The 22,608-nt window shown below is 43.0% G+C and overlaps 2 protein-coding genes across 7 annotated transcripts in view; one reads left to right on the forward strand and one right to left on the reverse strand.

The window, feature by feature from the left end:
- Nucleotides 1-10,259, forward strand: part of fsip1 (fibrous sheath interacting protein 1) — a 28,489-nt gene extending 18,230 nt beyond the window's left edge. For 4 of the 6 annotated variants that reach the window (XM_042218248.1, XM_005916890.3, XM_042218249.1 and 1 more), the window contains 2 exons: nucleotides 2,164-2,316; nucleotides 10,005-10,259. In XM_042218248.1, coding sequence (XP_042074182.1) covers nucleotides 2,164-2,316; nucleotides 10,005-10,109 — 258 coding nt within the window. In that variant the 3' untranslated portion in view covers nucleotides 10,110-10,259. Of the gene's footprint in view, nucleotides 1-2,163; nucleotides 2,317-3,874; nucleotides 5,870-10,004 lie in introns of those variants that run through there. The other 2 variants (XM_005916891.3, XM_005916892.3) reach the window with 2 other exon arrangements.
- A 2,251-nt stretch (nucleotides 10,260-12,510) lies between these two features.
- Nucleotides 12,511-21,064, reverse strand: LOC102310807 (thrombospondin-1). The gene is made up of 22 exons (XM_005916896.3): nucleotides 20,874-21,064; nucleotides 20,689-20,772; nucleotides 19,866-20,425; nucleotides 19,680-19,758; nucleotides 19,506-19,595; nucleotides 19,311-19,420; nucleotides 18,869-18,988; nucleotides 18,378-18,474; nucleotides 18,095-18,268; nucleotides 17,829-18,005; nucleotides 17,574-17,747; nucleotides 17,206-17,486; nucleotides 16,889-17,107; nucleotides 16,673-16,780; nucleotides 16,108-16,267; nucleotides 15,907-16,025; nucleotides 15,374-15,608; nucleotides 15,036-15,263; nucleotides 14,677-14,948; nucleotides 14,486-14,583; nucleotides 14,245-14,384; nucleotides 12,511-14,155 (listed from the first exon to the last, which is right to left on the reverse strand). Exons 2-22 carry the CDS (start codon nucleotides 20,750-20,752, stop codon nucleotides 14,148-14,150), a joined length of 3,513 nt encoding a protein of 1,170 aa, XP_005916958.1. The 5' UTR covers nucleotides 20,753-20,772; nucleotides 20,874-21,064; the 3' UTR covers nucleotides 12,511-14,147.
- Nucleotides 21,065-22,608: the final 1,544 nt, after the last annotated feature.

A 22,608-nucleotide genomic window follows, 5' to 3' on the forward strand; every position in this document is an offset into this window, starting at 1 on the left:
TGTATAGTCTCATTTTTCAGCTGAGCTCGAGTGGCCAGTCAAGGAACTGGAGTTTTTATTAACACTTAGTATTATTAATACTCACAGTGTGAAACAAACTACGTAAACATCCTAGATTATCTTCTATCATCTGTTTTCTGTTAGCTGTTACCATGAGAGAAGATCCTTGACCAATGGACAGATTAGAAGAGTTTAAAAGATAATCTTTTGTGTGGAGATGCCCATCCTATCTGTCAGAGGGTGAGAGGTAAAGTACACCCTAGACAGGTAACCAGCTCATCACAGGGACAACACAAGACAACGAGACACTCGTCATTCACGTCACATTCACACCTATAGCCATTTTAGATCACCAGCTGCCTTAAACATGTCTTTGGACTGCGGGAGAACAAGCAAGCTTCTCTCATAAAGGACACAGCAGATCAGGAGGTTCCACAAAACAGAACCTTCGTGCTGTGCCTTGAATACAAAGTAAGTATTTTATAGGGTGTTAATTTAGTCAGAGGGTGTTGGTTAAGTTTGAAAATCTGTAGCAAGTCACTTGAACTGGCCAGTAATGGCTTATTTTATTGTTAAACTTTCGCAGACAGTTTTGAAGTTTGCAGCCTGTATGGCAGCTGTGCCCTGCATGTTTGCAGTCCTATAGTAAAAAGTAGGACAGCTGTCGTTTCCAAATTAAATAAACTGTTTCTCCCAAAGATTTGGGCTTTTTTTAGCAACATGCATTTAGTGGTGTGATGATGAGGGTAAAGCTAGACTTTAATTTTTATTTTTCCTGGTTGGAATGCTGTATCTCTCACTCTGGTGCGTGACAGGAGTCTGATCCCATCGTGGTCCTCGCTTTTGTAGTCTAGGATGACTGAGTCTGAACCAAAGGGCTCTAGTGACAACCACTTAAAAGAGACTTCAGATAGAAGCTGTCATTATTTCCTTATAAGGACACAGAGGGCACGGCTAGGTGAGGCCACACACACTTTGGAACATTCAGGAGATATTCGCTTTTGCCAAGTCTTGAGTATTAAAGTGCAGTCATATCACTAATTTCCAAAAAATCTGTGTAAATGCAATGCACAATATTAGCTGAATAGGCATGTCTGTTTGGCTTATTGACAAGGGAAGAGGCATTAATTCAGCTTTAGCGAGCACCCCCTCCTACCCCGGCTTAAACTAAGATTACATCCCACCATAAATGTGTCATAACAGATTTAGTAGCTCAGTGTTTAAGTTCATAATTTCTTCTGGGCCTCCCTGTCTTCACCAACCTACTATTTCGGTGTATGCGAGTCCCTATTGAGATGTCAACAATTTTATGAAATGTCCGTCAATTTCAACGTTATTAGATCATACACACGCCCGCCTGCCATCCGGACTAACCGAGAGATTTTAACCACACGGCGCTGGACGAACACTGCGAAACAGTCGTGCGGTTGGCAACGTCCACACAGACCCAACAATTTTTGTTTTAAACCTAGCTGCATGCTTTTATGGAGAAGCTGTTTATTTTTAGAGGTTAAAACGCGACTCTAGCAGAGGTCACGTACCGGACAGTGTCTACAGCATTTTTCATGTTTGCATTATTACTTATGAAGGCGTAAGAGGCGGGCTCTTTTCTTTTTCTTTTTTTAAGTGCCAACTGTTTTTCAAATACTGATGCTGATGTAGGATGACAGACTTATGATTTACAAAGAATCTGACATATATTCAGTGGCTTTAAAGAGGCTCTCTTTCGGTCTCTGTGCACGATACAAAGAGAATGGTGCACGCTTTGGTCAGGAAAGACAGACCTCCCACTTATCAGCTATCTGTTGATAATCCTCCAAGCGTGACTCCTATTTCCTCCTGACCCATTTTCAGGGTTTGTTTTGGATGAGAGTGGGGTTCATGTGTCAGTGCACGTGGATGCCACAAACGGGTGATTCATGTTTGACCCCTGTTTGGACTTTTTCAGGTCTTTGTAATGAGTTCCGGGTTTTACTCCTTGTCTGTAGGAGTATGGAAAGCTTTCACAGGAATTAATTGTGGTGAACTGCTATGTGCTTTTATCACCATTTAAATGCTTCCAAGTGACAGCCAGAAGCCGCGAGCACAACTCTAGGAGAGCACCCACGGGAGATGAGGTGTTTCTTCCCCCCGTGAGAACCTCTCATGTCTGTTGTGTATCAGGGCCTTGGCTCGGAGGTTAGTTGGAAGTGCGATGGGGACCCGCAGCCAGGAGAGAAGGTCCTGCAGGATATAAAGGAGAGGAGAGGGCAGGAGAGGCGGCTCCAAGAGATCCAACGGCAGCTGGAGCTCCTGGGTCAAAGCCAAGAGATGACTGTGAGTTCAAAGCAGCTACACACTCACGAGAAAACACATGCTCATGCGCACCCAAATACTTGCATACACACAATATGACTGTGTTGTGTGCATTATAATGCTCCACGGCGTTCATCTGTAGACACGTGTGTAACAAATTATTACAAGCATACAGCTCATTCTCTGTCATTCTTAGAGTGAGAAGATGAAATCACATGCAACATTCGTGTCTCTGCAGACCCATAATTTTTCCTCTTTTTTCCTCATTTCACTTCTCTCTCTTTTCAGTTTACAGTCTCATGTCTGGTTTATACCGATGATAAATCTTGATGCATGGTTTTGATCAGAAGGCCAGGATGGTCATTTTCTCCACTGATAGCCTTTTTGTCCTCCTCCACGTTTAATTGCTTTCTCGCGATCTTTGCCAAGATTCAGTGTGTTCGCTCCACAGTGTTCCCTAGAAACCATTGAGCACCGTCTGATCTTAGGAGTCTGCAGAGTTACAACCAGAGGACTGTCACTAAAGACACAATGCAAGAATGTTCCAAGAACAAAGGTGGACGGGCCTGATTTCTGCTCTCTCTGGCTCTTATGACTTTAAATTTTCTGTTAGATAAAAGGAAAACATCAGGGTTAATACATTTATTTGTTAGACTTTGTTGGTGTTAAAAGGGAAGCTCCTGCTGCTGTTTATGGAATTCTTTTCATCAGTTCTCACACTGATGAATCACAGTGTGATGTATATTCAGTATGCCTAATTCAAACATAAAAGATGGGCATTTCTCTGACAAATAGTGAGGTAATAAAACCACCGAGCGGCAGCCACACCCTTACATCACACGGCATCACGCCATGCAACTGAGGCCTATTCCTGGCCTAATTAAGGAGAGACAAGTGGAATTTTGTTGCTAATTAAGCCGAGCTCCATTCGAGGAAAACCGTTCTTTCATCGTGATTCCAAAACATCAAACCCACCAGTCCCTTAACTACTGGTGCTGCAACACACTCTTTGCGTTTGACCATGTGTCACTGCATTTTTATATAGTGTGACTAAATGAGTGGACCCAGCGAGTGACTTCAATGTAAACAGCAGCCTCACGGTGTATATATTTTTAGTGCCACGGGCCTTGTTTTGTGGCTAGAAAAAGATTTATTTGTACAGATTTTGTCTGGGAGGGCATACTTAACCAGTCTCACACAGCTGCAGTATACTCATAAAGTTGATTTGTATAACATACATAACTCAGAGACTCTCACAAGACTTTTGGGCCTCCACGTTGGGTGACAGCCGTCCCCAGAGGGATAACGTTATGCATATATCCCAAGATCCCATTCTTGTGAAGACAGAATGCCGTGAATGCCTTCGGGACAAATATTCACTTGAGCACTGTAATGATTTCAATAGATCTGTGTGTAAACTGCAACTTAGCCATAGAAGCAAAGGCTGTATTTCCAGTTACACCGACTGTCTGCTAGCTATGCAGTGTTTCTGTGTAGTTTTCTATTGGATTAAAAATGTGATAAGAAGAAATCTATCCATCCATACATCCATCTGTTTTCTTCTGCTTATCCAATTCAGGGTTGTGGGTGAGACTGGAGTCTAAACCAGCAGCCATACATCCTGGACAGGTGGCCAATTTCTCACAGGGCCAGCACAGAAACAGACAACCATTTACATTTATAGCAAAGGAATCACCAGTTAACCTAACCCCTCTAACCTCAACTAACCTCTTCCTCTAACCTGGGGAGAGCCCACACAGACACGGGGAGAGCATGCAATCCAAACAGAAAGGCTTTGACCTTCTTGCTGTGAGGCAACCACTACGCTTCTTACCTTGTTGGTGCAAAAATATTATTTTATGCCTGTCGAACTGTGTTATCTTTGGCATTTTTCATAGACTCGACTAAGGAAAGGAGAACAAATGATATGCTTTTGCAACAGGTTGCTAGTAACAAAGTGCCTAAAGATACAAATGGGTTTCTCTGTTATGTGTAAACACAACAGTGGTTCATCCCTTGGGTCGAGTGCCTTTTTTATGCTTGAGTGATTCATATGTCAGTGTTAAGTGGCTTAAAAAACATGTATGTAAAAAAAGTAAAATGGTACAAGGACTGGACTGAAAATGAGAGAAGAAAAGAAAAACTTCAGAGAGTCTGGTGAACCACTGCTTAAGAGCACTTTTTTAAAGAATTCCTGTTATTGAGTTTGACCAAATTCAAGTGTGTGATTAAAGGAGAAGTTAGGAAGGCGAAGTATTAGGTTTTTCGTAGCTATTTATTTAAACATGCTTGAAATACAGTAAAACAAAGATATCTTAAAATAGCAGATTTGACGAGATTAACAAGCCTATTTTTCTGAAGAAACTGTGTGATGCTCGACAGTTGATCTGGTGCTCGTTTTCCTGCAGCCCGTTTTGGCTGCCTTCCTAAATCTACAGCAAAAGGAAGGACATCTCAGCATTTACTGTAAAACAGGATAGTTCCAGCCCAACGGTCTTGTTTTAATCAGGCCAACACTATCAGTCATACTTCCTCACTTACAGCAGTTTGTTATTACCTCATTATTTCTAGCATTTATCGGAACAGCAGTCTAGGTTAAAAAAAAAAATTGACTTATCTGGATCTGAATCTCAAAATCAATTATCTGTCTCTATGCATGCTTCACCACTTTCCTCACTTCACTGCATCCACAGCTGATGGCTGTTAGCTGCTAGCTTATCTCCCTCATCGGCTCTGCTTTGTCACCGTATGATCTTTGGAAAGGGCTCAATTTGAGAAAAGTCTCTTCTCCACTGGTCTCAGGTTTTTCAGTGTCACTATGATCTCTCCTATCTCCTGTACATGCTCTATAACTCAACTTCAAATATACAAATTCAAATTTAGGAGGTGACACCGTTTTTGGATATATTTGCGGAAACAGCTCCTAAGCTTCAAGCCTCGGGACAGACCATGGCAGACGCGGTTTGAAATATGGATGCAATATAGGTTTAATGACACGGGGCACGTCTGAGCCTGCCTAGCCTCCTAAATATTGAAGTTATGATTGGTGATCTAGTAATTTTGAACTTTTACAACATGTGTCATTTGGGAGGATATGTAATATGTTAGCAAGCTCAGAAACTGAAAGATACTTTTAGCAGCAGCTCTCATGTGCACAGAGATGTTTGTCCCACATTAAACATAGGAACATTGTCTAGCTAGCGTTAGCCATCTCAGGCAGTCAGCACTCCTGACCGCTGCACTTTAACCTGTGATTCAAACTATGGAAGTATACAGTAAAGAAAAGCCAGAGTCTTTTTTTCCCAATTACACAGTGTCATTGTTAAGTATGCAATCCAAAGCTCTCAGCTTTAAATCTGTCAGATTTGAACCTTTTGCTGCTGCAACGTCTTCTGCTTCTGTTCAGGCTCTGCAAAGGAGACTAGGATGAACAAAACAATTGACACATGGCTCTTAGAGTTAAAACCAAAGACTATTTTATGTTGATATGGCTGTTAGAGTTGAAGCAGAGGCTCTTTGGGTATTTAGGAGAGTTACTATGCATTTAAAAAAATGTTAAAATATATATTATCTGCTATTTGACATGACATATATACAATGTTGGTGCTATGTTACTGTATAGCAGAATGGGAGTGCAATAATTAAGTTATTGCACTCCCATTCATTCTAAGTTCGTCTTTCTCCCGGAGGAGTAACTTCTGGGTCTGTGGACTATAGAGCTCAGGTATGCAACTGAAGTCGGTGACCCTGAAAGCTGAGCGGCCCACACTTGTGCTCAAACCTGGTCTTGCATCCTGTGTGTACAGAAGCACAGGATGAGCTGTGGTAGAGGTGGTAGTCCTCTGCAGAATGTAGCTGGAGGGCTCCACATCTCTGTCTTTGCCAGATTTATCTCCCTGTGGAAAGCTGATCATGCTCTGAGAGTGGCGGAGAGTTCTGATCTTTCAGGTCAAGAAGTTCACTCGCCTTGCCATTGTTTGCTGGTGGAAGAACTGGATTCACTTTAAAATAAAAACTATTTAATGACCCCAGTGACAATAAAACAGAAACTGTCAAAGGCCTGTAACTTGACAAACTCAAGATTTTCCACTTCCACCTTGGATTTCACATGTTTATTACAGAGAACCATGGTTGGGATTGCCAGCTTAAGGCTTTGCAGCATACACAGCTCTTCTCTTCACTATAGATTGCGCATGTGAGATGCTTGTATGTACACGACCCAAAGCCACCCAGAAACAAAGTTTTTATCTATTCCTGCTTACTCATTCACTTCCCTTCAGAATCGCTCGGATTGTGAATTCTGCGTTCATGAGCTGTCATGTAAGCCCAGCATTGTTGTTCCTGTCTCACTGATAACCCAGTGGAACAAGGAGATGCTCCCTGGAAGCACCTTAATCAATTTTATCAAACATTTTCTTTGGAAAGCTTTCCTGTAATCCCAGCAGTTTTCTGTGCTGTTTACCAAAATTCATGTGTTCCCTGCTGCTAGGAAACCGAAACCTTCCACCAAGAAGAAATGAAGGACCTTTTTTTTTTTTTGCCTGTCCCATTTGGTTCATTCGCCGTCAGAATTGTTGTCTGAAGACCAACAAGGATACCCAATGGATTTATTTTGCCAAATGGATCATCGTGGCATTGCCGTATTGGTCCATTTGATCGACCTTTGTTTTTATTATTTATTTTATTTTATTTTCAGATGTTACAGACGGGACAGACATGAGTGAGGGATAGGACAGGGAGAGAGAAAGAGGAAGGAAAAGAAAAACAGAAGAGGGACAGTGAGAAAGGGGGGGGGGGATCTCCTGGATCACCTGTTGAGAGAAAAAGAAGAGAAACAAGCAAAAAAAACCCAAAGCAACATATTAAACACAACACCATCGCATTAATCTAGCTAAGTGTAAACAGCAGTAAATACTAAATATTCAATGTTGTTGTGCAGCACGCAGGACCGATAGCGCACAATGTGCTTTGAATTAGGAGCCAAGAAAGCTGTGATTTAAGTCTACGAACAGTGAACACCCGTGTGAAGGACCTTAAATGGTTGTGTAGCAGCACGAAAGCACATATCAGTCACCACAGACACCCCTGGCCTCCTCAAGTACCGAGGTCATCAGAGGTCAACCACTTTTAAAGAGTTGTAGCATTTTGTCAAAGCAGTAGAAAGAACATTCTTTCTTCCTTCTTTCCTTTCCTCTCCTCTCTGTTGGAAAGTCTAACCTGTTCCCATCTCCAAGACGGCTGGTATCAGTTAGAGGCATTTCAGACCATTAAGACTCCAGCCAGTGGGGCACTTTTTATTGCCCCATTCATGTACACAGAAAATAATGACAAGCCTCTAATTGACTTGTAATTTTTTCTTCTGCCATTTGTCTCAAGTTGCAGGAATTACTCACTTACGTTCAGAAAAATGTACGTCTCCTTTCCTTAACAAACTTTTTCTGTGACCGAGGTGTCAGTTGTTACATAAGAATATATATAAAGAATAGCTAAGCGGCTCTAGAATGGATAGATATTTATTTAAACTCTATATTTTTGTGCATACTCTATATTTATTTACGTTTTTTGTTTGTTTGTTTTTTTCAAACTTGCTCTTTTATTGTTTCATTTGCGCCATGTAGAAGCAGAGGTCAAGTCCACAGCTACATGAATGTTGAAGGGTCAAGATAATGAACCGCTCCAGGGGGGCACTGTGGGGCGTTTGTGTCTGTGGTGCCTGTGTGCTCCTGTCTATTGGTAAATGATGACATGTCTGGATAATTGTGAGGGTAAAGATGAGTAACACCACCCAACCTGCCATGACCTAAATTGATTACATTCTGGAGGACTTTGAACATGGACGGGATTGTGTGGTAATGTCTTGTCAGCCCACTGACAATGGGGTGGAGCGTTTCAGTGGGTGGTCAGGTCAGCATATGACCGGTGAATAGTACTAGCTAAAGGGGTTAGATGAGACACGGGAATTACTCTGTGCGGTGTGAGGAAGAGGTGAAAAGAATTGCATTGCTTAATATCTTCTTAGGTCACTGTTGTTGCTTTTGGTTTCTAAAATCTATTGTTTTGGACGTCAGTCAGGCATTATGACCACCTGTATAATGTTGTGCTTGTCCCCCTTTTGCTGCCAAAACAGCCCTGACCTGTCGAGGCATGGACTGCACTAGACCCCTGAAGGTGTGCTGTGGTATCTGGCACCAAGATGTTAGCACTTTAAGTCCTGTAAGTTGCAAGGTGGGGTCTCCATTGATTGTGCTTCTTTTACCAGCCCATCACACGGATGCTCAATTGGATTGAGATTTGGGGAATTTGGAGGCCAAATCAACACCACAGACTCATTGTTGTGCACCCTGTGGCAGGGTGTATGATCCTGCTGAAAGAGGCCACAGCTATCAGGGTTTCCATGAAAGTGTGTACATGGTCTGCTTAGGTAGGTAGTCTGTGTTAAAGTAACATCTAGATGGACTTTGTCCAAAGCATTGGGGGTTTTGGCAGTCGTAATGTGTCTGGGACTCTTTCTATCAGAGCCTGTATTACATTTTTGGCAATGTGAGCACCTTATGCCTTCATCAGTGAGCCTTGGCCACCCATGGCACTACGGTTCCTTCCTCGGACCACCCTACAAAGAGCTGCAGTTTTGGAGATGCCGTCTAACCATCACAATTTAGTCCATGTTAAAGTCATTCAAATGCTCACACTTGCCCATTTTTCTGCTTCTAGCACACTAACTTTGAGGACAACATGTTCACTTACTCCCTAAAATGTCAGTGTTGTATTGTTTTGCTGATCAAAAGTAGGAGGGGGAAAGATCAGTTAATACTAACTAAAGACTGTGATTGAGATTAGGGACAGAATATCTGGATCGCATCCTTACTTCAAGGCCAGGGACATTCATTTCACGTAGGGCTGACAGCTAAAAACTCGAGCGCAGAGAGAATGATGACAGCGATTTCTGTTCAACTCAGAGATTTAACGTTTGTCTCTTCTTGACACTTTCTTGGCACGGTGCTCGTGTCACGGAAGGTAATGAGTCGATAATATTGGAACAAATTGACTGTTGAGTTGCAGCTGTTTAAACAAAGTACAGAGTCCTTACACCGTGAACTTGCGCTTGTCTATGAGCACGCGTGCGTAGGTAAATTAGTTACGGTCGCCAGGAATTCAGACTTTGCATATAGCGCCAAATGACGCGTCATTCCCAGGAATAGATTTTGACGTTTATTTAACTTTCAAGACCTTTTCCTCATAACCTAGTTTTCTTTCATCCTTGAACTCACTCGCTGTCCCAGGCTGCCTGTGAGGAGTCTGGCTTATGCGTAGAAAAACAAAACTAGCATCCAAGTGGAAGTGTTTTTCCCACACACCTTCCAACAAAGCAGAGTGGTGCAGTACATTATTATGAAGTGCCACTGTTGTGTGAGGTCATGTATTAATACAGCACTTTGTCTGGACTTGTCAGAAACTAAGCGTTAGACCCAGTAAAATTTGTTTGGAAGAAATGCAGGAATGATGTCAGCAGTTGGTCACTTTTTATAATATTCGGCAGACGTGACCTGGAAACAGTTACATATCTACACATCCGCACCGTAGGCCTGCATGTGGAACGAATCTGCAAATACACACATATTGTTGTGTCTGTTTAATTGATTTTGAAACTCTAAATTCACACAAGCATCACTGAAATCTTACATCTGTTGGTGGTTTTTTTTTTTTTGCAGAATGAGTCTCCGGACCTGACGGACGAACAGTTACTTTGCCTGATGGATGGATGTGAGCTGGCAAAAAGTTGGAGCCAGGACCTTGAAATGAATGACTCAACATAAAGACCTGAAAAAATGATTTGACTGCTACCAGACGGGATCATTTCTGGGACTTATTAATGATTTTATGTGGTTAGACTTTGGCATTAGATCTCTGATGATAGAACAGTCTCTTCATTTATATACTTACAAAATTAAAGCTACCTAGGGGAAGTCGTGTGCGCCTGTTTGTGATATTAAGACATCCCTGGCCTGTGAGGATGAGGACGCTGGGCTTCTGGGGTGTCTTGAAATGACACTTCTAAGGTTTGGGCTTGTTGCAGCAGAACACATGGATGCTTGATGGGATTAAGTGCAGGGAGTTTGAAGATCGGGTCAATGCCTTGGGCTCTTGGTCATATTCCTTGATGTGTACTCGAGCATTGTTTTGCATTGTGGCAGGGTGCACTGTCCTGCTGGCGCAAGGTGGTGCCGACCATCAGTGCAAGTTTCCACGAAAAGTGGGATACCTTTCATGGAAAATCCAGAGATTTTAAATGTTGTCTTGTAATGAAGTCTTCAATGATATCCACATCTCCTGTCCATTGTTTTAATATTGCAGCTGATCAGTGTATAGCAGCATAAACTGATGGATATTTTATTTACAATGTGTTAAAAGTGGAAAAATTATAGTCATCAAATTTGGTTACTTTAGGATGGGAACTGTTTTGTTTGTTTTGTTTGGGTTTTTTTTAATCCTAATTGGTCTGCATGTTTTGAACATGTAGCTCGATTATAACACTGCTTCTATTTGTGTTTATATGTCTGCATGAGGAAACAGAGCAGCAGGGCCATGCTTTCTATTAACCAAAGTATCATAGATCAGAACAGAAAATTGCTGTCATTAAATCTAATAACCGGGTGCTGTAGCCGCAGAATGTTCTAATGCACACATAAACATCAGCTTATAGCAGCGTGTCTGTGGGGGTGAACTCTGAGCGCTGCCGTGCATTAAAGCTTTTTCCGACAAAATATAGAACGTCTGTGTTAGTAATGTGTGGTCAGACATCCAGCGTTGCTGCTAATGAGAAGGGAGGATGTGTGCTCTACGGCGGTGATAGTCGGCTGTAGCTCAGCTCCAAGCATTCCGCTCATTCCTGGCTCTGTAGGTGATCTCCTCCAGAGCGGATGGGTTAGCGAGATCCTCTGAAATGGGACCCTGTGTGACCTCTTTCGAGCTCAGTTGTCATTTACATAAGTGGTTCACCCTGACAAAAGATTGGCAGCTTTAAGAATGACGAATTTTGGTTTGTTTGAGAGACCTCTGGAAGCCCTTGACGTTGCTCCTTTTTTGCTCCGTGCATGCAAAATCTTAGGAGCTAATCCACACCCGGTTCAACCTCAGCCCAGAGGCCCTGCCGTTTTAACTCCGCCTGGCACTGGACACCTATAGGCCTGTTCATCTCACTCTTCACCTTACCCCCGCATTCTGACCTCGTCTAAACGGCAGGAATTATCTCACATTCCTCTACACTGGAATCAGCCAGGTGAACCTCCAAGGACACTTTCCAAACACGGTGAACTCTGCGTCACTGTTTTCTTTTCTAACTGATGGGACTAGATTAAAACTGTCTAGTTTAAACTTTTATTTGTCATACATGTGCAACTCATGTCATTAATCACAGCATATGTAGCGTATTTGTCTCCTGTACACAAATAATGTGTGCGTAACTGAAACAGTATATTTTCAGAAGACTAAGATAAACTGCTCATTTAGGGTAATGGAAAAACACTGAGCTCATTATGGCAAGAATGAGGTCAGTGCTAATGTAAAGAGACCTGCGGCACACTGAGAAAGTCTGGGTTTTCTGGCGGGACCCTCACTGGCGCACATTCCAGCTCTTTCTGACCCCAAGAAAGATTTAAATTAGCAGTCATATTTCAGTTTGCAGTTATATACTGCTGCGGTGTCTTACAGCACAGCAGCTAGCAAGCTATAGAGCTGGTCTGTGGATAGGAAGTCATCTTGACTTTTGACAGGTTATATTTAGATGCTTTTTATGAAAAGTATGGAATTTCATTGCAAGTTCTTACTGGCAAAAGTGGCACACAGCCATAACTTAGCTCCATATTCCTTAAAGTTAGCACCTTTATTACTCTGGAGGGCTAAATTCCTTATGTCTACCTGTCCAGTGGTAGTGAAGCAATGCGATGTGTGGCCATATCTGTGTCGATGTGCTGCTTAAGTAGGTTATATTTCATGTTGAGTTTTGCTGCTGTTGACTCCCAAGGATACTCCCTTTCTCAGAGGATTCACAAGACCCAACTAATGGATTCCAGTTGCTTGACACAGCGTGACTTGGCTCTCTTTGCTTTTCTAAGAAGACCTTAGTTGAATTAGATATGAATTTCAAAAATCACAGCGACAGACGCTTGGGTTATCAAGTATTTAACTGTTTGTTTTCCCAAAAAGACACCAAGAACCTTTGGAACTTTTTTCTAGAGAGTTTAATGTTCACTTTACATAGTAAAATAACAAGTAGGAGTAAAAAACAGCACTTTGGGTAAAAACTATGGGACAAATGTTTATAGAAAAGCTTCACTAATATTAAAAAAAAGACATACAAAAACCAAAATGACAAAGACATCCTCGTGTCAGTGTGCAAATAAGTTTATACAGACAGAAACGCTTCCATATGAGGCTACGCTTCTAGATAAATTATTTAAATAGCATACATCTACACAAAATGAAATACCCTCAACATAAAACAAACAGAATAATTTATCAAGACGCCACAAATACATATCGCAAAACACAGTCAAGGCAACATTTCTTTAATCCTTTACGTTCCCGTTCGGGCTTCTTTTGCTACAAAAATATCTTATATACAGCATATAAATGATAGTAAAAGTCTTGCTTTAAAGAAAAAAAGAGAGAAAAAATAGAAGCCAACCAATTTATACTCTGTTGATAAGACAAGGGATTCTCGTGTATTGCTGGTCTCAGCACAAAAAGAACTAATGAGGTAATATTTGTACATAAAGGGTTTCCTTTTTGTTTTCCATTGTCAGAAATTGTACACACAAGCTCAGGCACACCAGCCACGCACACTGCAGAAGTGGAATATTTAGAGATGGTGTTGTTGATGTTTTTTGTTTTGTGGTTTTGGTCTGAGGTTAATAACTCTTAATCTTTAGAGGATCCCGATTTCACGGGTTGCTGCTGACATTTAAAGGTGGAAAAATGAGCAACAATTAAAGCTATAAACAGTTACACTTACAATGATCTTAGGAAACAGACTGGCCCCTCACATATTAGTTATCCACGTTATATTTGCTCATAATTACTGTTCCAAAGCAGCGTGCCTGCCTTGGGGCCCTGTGCTGTCCTTAATATTGTGCTCTCCTTGTTTCTTCTAGTGCTCTTTTCCTGAGAAAACGAATATTTCGGGCCAGCCCTGCGCCTGGGATACACGCACGTGCCTTTAAAAAGGGGGCTGTCACAGGGAATTAAAATCAAATTTCGACTCGGTTATCTCAATAATTGCGCTCATCAGGTGGAACAAATGCACAAACACACATAGCATTCACTCTCTTTGATAGTAACAGTCAGTCCATACTGTCCATTGTCCCTCAAGAGTTCCTTCAAAGGGTAATCTCACCCTCCAAACTTAACAAAGTTCTCCTACTGTTTTCTTCATACTGAAACAAGTATATCTGTGTCCACAGCAGATGCATATTAATACACAAAAATATCTTTTCTTAAAAAAACAAAAACAAACAGAAACACTCTTCCCTTTGGTCCCTCATCCACAGAGGAATACCGACAACAGTTCAGGTGTGCAAAGCAAGAAAATGTGGCCCTCTTTCAACGCAGATCAGAGCAAACAGAGTGAGAGAGCCAATCGTCTTCTGAGCAGAGCCGTGCTCAAAATTTGAGTTTGGTGCTGTGGTGCAGAATTTACTTTCATTTGGCTTAGACTCCTGAGGTCACCTCACCTCACGTTAGCTCGCTTGCTCTTCATACCTCCAACGCGTATTTCTCAAAGGAAAGGAGTTAAATAAGTCGATCCAGGTCTCGTTTCACACTGATACGTTCTTCTAAAAGCCTCTGTGCTCCGATTATGTATCTGAAAGGAGTTGCAGATAGAAAGGATGTTAGGAATAAAGTTTCAGGTAAGTGGTTTCAAATGCATCTAACCTCCAAATGTGTGCTTACCTCTGCACTCGTATTTGAGGTCTGAGAAGTAAACCATCTCCTGAGAGAAGACATACAAGCCTAGCCGCCCACCGGCGTAGGTTTTGTCGTAGATGTTTCCGGAGTCAGCCATGATTCTCTTGCCTTCATACATGACCACTCTACAAAATAAAATACAGTCAGTGGAGCAGTGGAGAAGTTTTAAACTATGCAACTGAATGAAAGAGCTTTTTTTCTTCTTCTTCTGGGGTTTTGGTCTCACCTGATAAGTCCAGTCTTGGGTCTGTGGGTCAGATGCCATCTGTAGGCAGTGAAGTCTTTCCAGCCAATATTCTTGCGGTCGTGCCACAAAGTGCGCACCTAAAAGTTACAATTAGCAAAAGTTACAATGAGAAAAGTCTCAAACGTTTTCCTCAATTACGCCTCAAACTGAGTCAGTTCAGCTGTGCTCACCTGTCCTGGGGTGTCTCCGGTGTGCCACAGGGCGTTCCTCAGGTGCTCACCGGGCCCTGTGGTGGAGTTGACCACTTTGATTGACAAGCCGGAGTAGCCCTGAGCTCTTGTGGGTGTGTTGGACCAGTACGTCTGGGTGATCTGTTTCCACATCACTGTGTAGAAGCGCGAGCTGGATTGGTAGCCAAACACGAAACCAGCGTAGTCATCGTCTCTGTCCGTGTTGATGAAGAATGTTCCACTGAAGTCCACCGCGCTGAACTCATCATAACCTGAATTTAAAAAAAAGATGGGTTAGTATCAATTTGCTACCAGTTTGTGTTCATTGCAGAAAAAACGTCTGTCCGTATATTACATACCGACAGCAATGCCAGGGTCGCAGTTGACAGTCTGGACCAGCTCCTTGCCCTGATGCCGGACAACCCAGTTGGGGTCGATCTGGGAGGTACCCTTGGGGTCCAGAGGAACCATCTGGAATCTGCGGAAGTCTGTTTCACTGATGGCAAAGTTTTCCGGGCATACATCATAGATGTCCAAAACATTATCTTGATCAAAATCATCTTTGCACACATCACCACGTCCATCACCTGAGAGGAAAGTAAATACATTGGAAATCAAAAAAAAAGCTCTACAACAAAGATTTAGAAAATCAAGGCACCAGCGTTTTACAGGGCTGTTAACCGAGAGATGGACTTACCATCAGAGTCCAGCTGATCAGGGTTAAAGGCCAGTCTGCAGTTGTCTTTGTCATCTGGAATGCCATCATTGTCATCATCGTGGTCGCAGGCGTCACCCTTGCCATCCTTGTCGTGGTCTGCCTGGTTCGCATTCGGAATGTAGGGGCAGTTATCCAAGTTGTTCTGGTGACCGTCCTCGTCAATGTCCTGGTTGCTGTCGCACTTGTCTCCCACGCGATCCGAGTCAGAGTCGATCTGCAAAAGAGCAAAATTCCTTTTTGATGAGACCCTCGCACTCGCTTCACATAATTCCCTCCTCTGTTTTTCATCGGCCTCAGTATGAGAGGTGCTGCCCTGGTTGCAATTTTAAAAAGGAGACCCTTGTTTTCAGGTATGCAAGCAATGTCCCTCCAGACAAAGGAAGAGAAAAGAGAAGAGGGAGCACTGTGCTCGTTCTCTTTAGAGCTGTCACATTCCTCTCTTGATTAAAGCAGATGTGATTTAACCTTGTAAGTCCCCACAGCAGTGAAGTAGAAGTGAAAGATGATGTTACCTGATCAGGATTGTGCTCCAGAGGGCAGTTATCGCAGTGATCTCCAACGCCGTCCCTGTCGGTATCTCTCTGGTCCACGTTGTAGACATACGGGCAGTTGTCATTCTCATTCAGGATGCCTGTTGAGCAATTTTGATTTAATTTTTAGCCTTCACAAACTGAATGCTTTTTTTGTTTCAAGAATATGGAGAAATAACTTACCATCACCGTCAATGTCAACAGCGCAGGCATCACCCTCTCCGTTGTTGTCAGTGTCTGTTTGGTCAGTGTTGGCTACATATACACAGTTGTCACAGTTATCACCAACTTCATCCCTGTCTGCATCATCCTGGGAGGGGTTGTACACTCTTGGGCAGTTGTCCTAAATTAATGGAGAGATCACAGCTTAATTACTAAAATGGGTCACGACTCAGAGAAGTCATATTTATAGGAATAAAACTTTGCTCTTCCAGACTTTTTTTCTTGCTTAAGCTGGAATGTGATATTCCACTGGTGATTTTTTTTTTTACCACTGCATATTTCTTGCCCAACTTTCCGAATCCACACTAAGAATTACGGGCAACAAGCCACGTTGTCCTCAATTCTGTTTTTTTTTTTGCAGAAATTATATTACGCTACTCCTCTGCTTACTTACTTTCCACTTTGATTCTATGGTGAAAGCAGACTTTGCATTTCTACCGCCCAGAGGAAGGATGGCTACAGCTGATTACTATGTCTGGTCTCCGAGGAAAGCGTGGCTAAAAAAGAAACTGCCGTGATTACTCACCCTATCATCGGGGATCCCATCATTGTCATCATCGTGGTCACATTCATCACCCAGGCCGTCTTTGTCATGATCTTCTTGGCCAGAGTTGGGAAGGTTGGGGCAGTTATCCTGTAAAGAGACAAAAGGAGAGGTTCAGGAGGCAATCATCACAATAATAGAGCGCACATGGATAATAACGGCCTTTGTGTATTTTTGTCCATGTGGGGTCTGGCGTACCTTCTTGCAGTGATAAGTGGCATTTTCCACACACGGCAGGTCAGTGTTGGGCCATCCATCCAGGTCGCTGTCCTCTCCGCAAATCCGTCCATTCCCGGCATATCCTGGCTTGCACTCACAGCGGAACATAGACTCGGAGAAGACACCCAAGTAGATGCAGTTTGCATTTTTATGGCAGTTGTGGCTTCCGTCCTTGCAAGGGTTGCGAGGAACGCAAACCTAAGGAAAATTATAGATGATTAAAAAACATGCAAGCTGCTAGTGAACCAGGCAACAACAACAACAGAAACAAAACAGATTTAAGTAATAATCCAAACCTGTTTTTTAGCAGTTGCCTCTGCCACACCTCTTCCAAACGGCTGAGGACCAGAGAAACGTGGGGGACAGGGAAGACAGTTGTAACCCGGCTCCGTGTTTTCGCAACGGTGGACTCCGTTATGAATATGGCAAGCATCGGGGACCTCTTTGCATTCGTCGATGTCTTTGCAGGTGATGCCGTTCCCTGTGTAGCCGGATGGACACCTGCCACACTTGAATGAGCCGTCTCGGAAGCTGGTGCACTTTGTGCCTGGGAAGCAGGGGCTGGAGAGACAGCCATCTGCAAAGACAAAGATTTCCTAACTTAAGAATGAGGCTATAAATTGTGCTGCAAGTTTACGTTAGGCTAATAGGCTCAGATGCTCACCAATAGGACACTCCTGTTTGTTGCAAATTTGAGATTCAGAAGCATCGCCGATACAGTCCTTTCCGCCATATTTGGGGGCAGGGTCGGAACAGAGACGTTTACGGGTCTGAACCCCTCCTCCGCAGGTAACAGAGCAGATGTCCCAAGGTGACCAAGGTCCCCAGCCTCCATTGACTAAGGCGTACAAAAGAAATTAGTTTTTTTGTGCCCTGTATAATTATGCACTTTAGAATTCAATGGTGGCATTTGACCTACTAGGACAGGGCGACTTCCTGCAGACTTTGGTGTGACGTCCCTCTCCCTCGCAGTCCTTGCCGCCCATCTGGGGCGTGGGGGAGTTGCAGAGGCGAATTTGAGTCATGACCCCCTCACCGCAGGTCACAGAGCAGGAAGACCAGGGTGACCAGTGGCTCCAGGCTCCATCCTGCTTGACTGTGAATGGACGTGTACGCCATTAATTCATCATGTTCTGGGAAAACGTACTGTAACAACGTCAGCGTTAAGAATGTTTGGCGACTTACAGCGTTTGTCACATTCTTGTGGGTAGCAGTCACGGGTCTGCACAGAGGTGCCCTCACACTTGCTGTTGATGCGGTCGCAGGAGCGGCCGCGCTGCTGGATGCCACGGCCGCAAGTCACAGAACACTGGGTCCACTCAGACCAGGCGGACCAGCCGTCTTCTGCGTAGTCGCTTGCTGTAAAGGGAGAGGAGGCATAAATGATTGGGCATGGGGGCTTGTTTCTTTGCTGGAAAGTCATCGAGGAAGAAAATCTGATTAAAGTCAGAAAAAATTAAAAACCTACGTGTTCCACAGCGAGGGCAGCACTCTCCGTCGGGCACGGTGGCATTAGCGCATGGGATCAGAGGGCAGGTGATTTTGCGACACACGGTCACAGATTTCTGGACAAAGGAAAACATTAATTAGTACAAGTATAATGAGTTAGCAGGAAGGGGAGAAAAAAACGAGGCTTTGCTGGTGCTATTCCAAGCCTAATTGATATATTTCACGACGGAGTGAACTTATCAGCGACATGACACTACTACTGTGTTGCTACAAGACATAATCCTCACTGAACACCCAACTCATTACACAACACGAGCACAAAAAGCCCCATGCTGCTCTCTTGATGCTTTCAGACAAAGTGTTGATAGCCTTCAGGCAGGAGCACGGTGATTATAAAGGCAGGTGATAATGTAAACCGGATTATGACTTTACTGCAGCGGGGACAGAGGAAGCTCGGCTATGGCTTTCCCCCGACCAATCCTGAATTCCAGCAGGTGTGATGATGCCTACCTGGCATGTGCACTCGGTGCAGCTATCGACGGTCCATTCATCTCTGTCCTGGTACTTGATGCCGTTGTGGATGCAAACTCCTTTGTGCAAATCCATATAAATTCTTCTGGATTCGCTTTCCTGGAGGGAAGGAGGTACAGAAAGGGGGTTAATTACTAAGGATGGAAAACTTTCACTTTGCCAAGGTTCCAGTACAAATGAATCACTGACCGATGCCGTGATTAAGACATCGCTTGAATTTAGCGAAGCAGTGCAAATGCCGCTGACAGCCAAACATATTTGTGTATTCACATGGGTCTCATTAAGGACTTGGCTGGGGACAAGCCATTACAGCGACAAGTGGTTACGCACTGGGAATGCATTAAGTGGAAGCAGAGGAGGAGAGGGAAAAGAGGGAGTGAATTATGACAAAGAGAAGATCCTAATTGCCTTTTGCACTTACCAGTCTTTGGAGGTTATTTGACAGCTGTCTAACAACCTTATTGAGTCCATTGAGCTCGTTAAACATGTTGGCAATGTCTTCACAGGAGAAGCCGCAGACGGACTGCAGATCTGGATGTCGGAAGGAGGAGTTCATTGAATTATCTCCACTTTTAAATGTACAAAGATTTGATTTATTACAGAAGACAGGTGTTACCTTTGGCTTTGTGACCAGTGTAATCGGTCCTAATGGCAGGGCTTGAGCCATTGACTGGGATATCCAAGGTCATGATATCAGTTATAGCAGCTTCAGGAGAGAAGAGGGGAGAAGTCTAAGTCTAATCATATGCACACTATACTGCTGTTTTATTTATGCATTTTTAAGACTTACCTCCAGTTTGGCATCCTTTATTTCTCAGTATAGCATCCAGAGTTGTACCAAAGACAAAGCGCACATTCTGGAGTACTCCCTGAAATAAGAAATCATAAATATTTAAAGACACAATATAGTGCATTAAATGGTATTTTGGTTTATCATTACTGTTACTGGGTTCTTCCAAAATAAAGCACATCTTACGTAAAATTTGTCCTTTAGAGCTCCCTTCCCGATCCTGAGTCTGGCTGTGTCTGCCACCTCCTGGGAGAGCACTTTCTGGATTGGCACTTCCAACTCTGAGTGTTTGAACCCTTCACAGCCGACGAAAAGTTGCGCCTGGTCATCCTGAACGAACAGGGTGATGTTCTTCCATTGCCCGGTGGCCAAATCGACCTCATCGATAGATACGACCTGCTGCTGGTCAACGGTGGAGTACACCAAATCCAGCGTGTTCGCCTTCCCGTTGGAAATAATCTCGAAGATGGGCCCGGATCCGTCGGTTTTTTCAACAGTTAAAAGGCTGCCTCTGGTTTTTTTGAACTGCTTCAGGTTGACCAGGAGAAGGAAGCCTCGCTCTGTTTGGATGGAGTCGAGGAGGTCCCTGAAGGAGCTGTCGGGGACGGGGGGGATCAGGCTCGCGTTCAGGACCTTGTACGCTAGGCTGTATGGGTCTTGGCCTTTGACCGTACTCACGCCATGGTGTCTCTTAGTTACCCGGGCCAAATCAAATAAGTCATACACACTGTTATCATCCCGACTCTCTGCGGTCAAAGAAAAGAAAAGCAGCATTTACTTTTTTTCTCCTCGTTGTGTCTCATAACAGCTCACAGAAAACAAAGAAAACCACAAAAGAAACAGGCTATAACACGATAACGTTACGTGTAAAAACAACAACCAAAAAACACGTAAATGCATCAATTTTATCTTTAATGAATTAGCTGAAAACCACTTTCAGTTTCCCTGCAGTTTTAATATGAAACAAAAGGTTTAAAAACTCAACAACAGGCAGTTTTTCCATTCTCACCTGCCAGCCGTGCGCCCTCACAACTCCAAAGCATCAAGAGCAAAGAGATGCCACACAGCATCATCTCGAAACCTCAAGTGAACCCTATCGCAACCAAAGAATAACAAACAGTTACTGAACACATCCGGACAAGATCCTGTGCATGAATAAAATATCAAATAATCGTCTAAAAATGATTTACAAACCTTAAAAAAGAAAAAATACCACTGGAAGCTGGATAAAGAGGAAGAAAAAAAGTCCTTGCAATTCCTATTATTTATCCTGTCCTCCTCGTTCAGCTCTAACAGAAGCTCAGCAGATAGTAAAATCTCTTTGAGCTCCCGTTTATTTTGATGCTTCCACTTATTCTACTGACCTATCCAGTGGATATAAGCGCTATTTAACCAGTTTAAGCACATTCCTGAATCCACTCTGGACCAATCGGAAGAGAGAGGGACGGACTTATTTTGTTACCTCACAGCCAGTCAGAGGAATATCCGACACACACACACACGGAGGAGGGAAAAATGCATTCCTGAGCAGAATTTCCATCATCGGACAAGTATTTCATCCACGCGCTCAAGCCAAGACTTGGCCGCTTCCGGTCAAATAAAAATAATTATCAAATAGTCTTAATTTCATTTAAATACCATTTCGGGCGGGAAAAGTATATATTAATTTGACTGAATATGATTCAAAGGGCAATAATCTTTCTAGACTGGTAATACAAAACCAGCTATGAATGGATTTAAAAGCCATATAAAACATTAAATTATATTTCATACCCTGCACTCACCTATTAATGCGAGCCTATACTTATTCCTCACGCGCAGGGCATCATTACTGGTAAAAACAAAAAAGTCTCCCTGCTGATTCTTTTGTTATTACTCTGGTGGCCACCAGGGGACTCATTGAGTAACGAACACGGTGTACTGGTCTGGGGGAGTGAGAGATACGCTGGAAGAAGCTTGTCTAAATTTCTTTGTACCAGTGATGTGTGGAAAACAAAATATTTAAAGGGGTGTCCAGGAAAAAGCTTGGTTTTACTTTTGGAAAGAGTTTATTACTAAATATACAATATATTTGTGATGTACGCACAAAAAGTGGAAAATGTAAATGCTGAGGATACCGAGGACAGAATATTTTCTCTAGGAGAAAATAGAAGCAAATATTTACTGTGGTTTAAAGGGATGTGCAACTATCTGTTAACGTTACATGAAGAAAATCCCTAAAACACATTTTATTTTGTTTTAAATGCTGTATTTTATGACATGTGTCATTAGTATTATGTTTGTTTGGACAGATTTTAGTCTATAGAAGTGGCTGAACACCTTTGTCCATTATTTAGGTGCATTTACCAGTGCATTCATATAAAATATGACGTATGCGTTTGTACACCATTTTGCATTTAATCTCTGGCTCTCTTCCACATCGTGTCTTCTGTCCTGCCTCCCTCTCCTCACCTCCAGCCAGTCACCATAGATGTCTGCCAGTCCCTGAGTCTGGTTCTGCAGCAGGTTTCTTCCTGTTTAAAGGGAGTTTTTCCTTCCTACTGTCACCAAGTGCTTGCTCATAGAGCGTGTGTGATTGTTAGGGTTTCTTTCTAATATTGTAGGGTCAACAATGTGATTAATATGATCGGAAGGTCGGGGGTTCGACTCCACTGAACGGCTACCCTGAGGTACCCCTGAGCAAGGTACCGTCCCTACACACTGCTCCCCGGGCGCTGCACTGGCGGCTGCCCACTGCTTCACTGGGTTAAATGCAGAGGAACTATTTCCCTATGGGGACTAACACGCACACTTTACACTTTACTTTACACTTTTACACATACTGAGTTTCATTTATAAAGTGAAATCATGAAAATAGTGTTTGTTAAGACAACATCACTGTCCACCATGTTAAAGGTTAAAGCTCTGTGCCTGTGGCCTCATGTTCTGT

This window comes from Haplochromis burtoni, unplaced genomic scaffold (genome assembly GCF_018398535.1).
Source record: "Haplochromis burtoni strain Fernald_Lab_line unplaced genomic scaffold, NCSU_Asbu1 Contig_16, whole genome shotgun sequence".
Lineage (NCBI taxonomy): Eukaryota > Metazoa > Chordata > Actinopteri > Cichliformes > Cichlidae > Haplochromis > Haplochromis burtoni.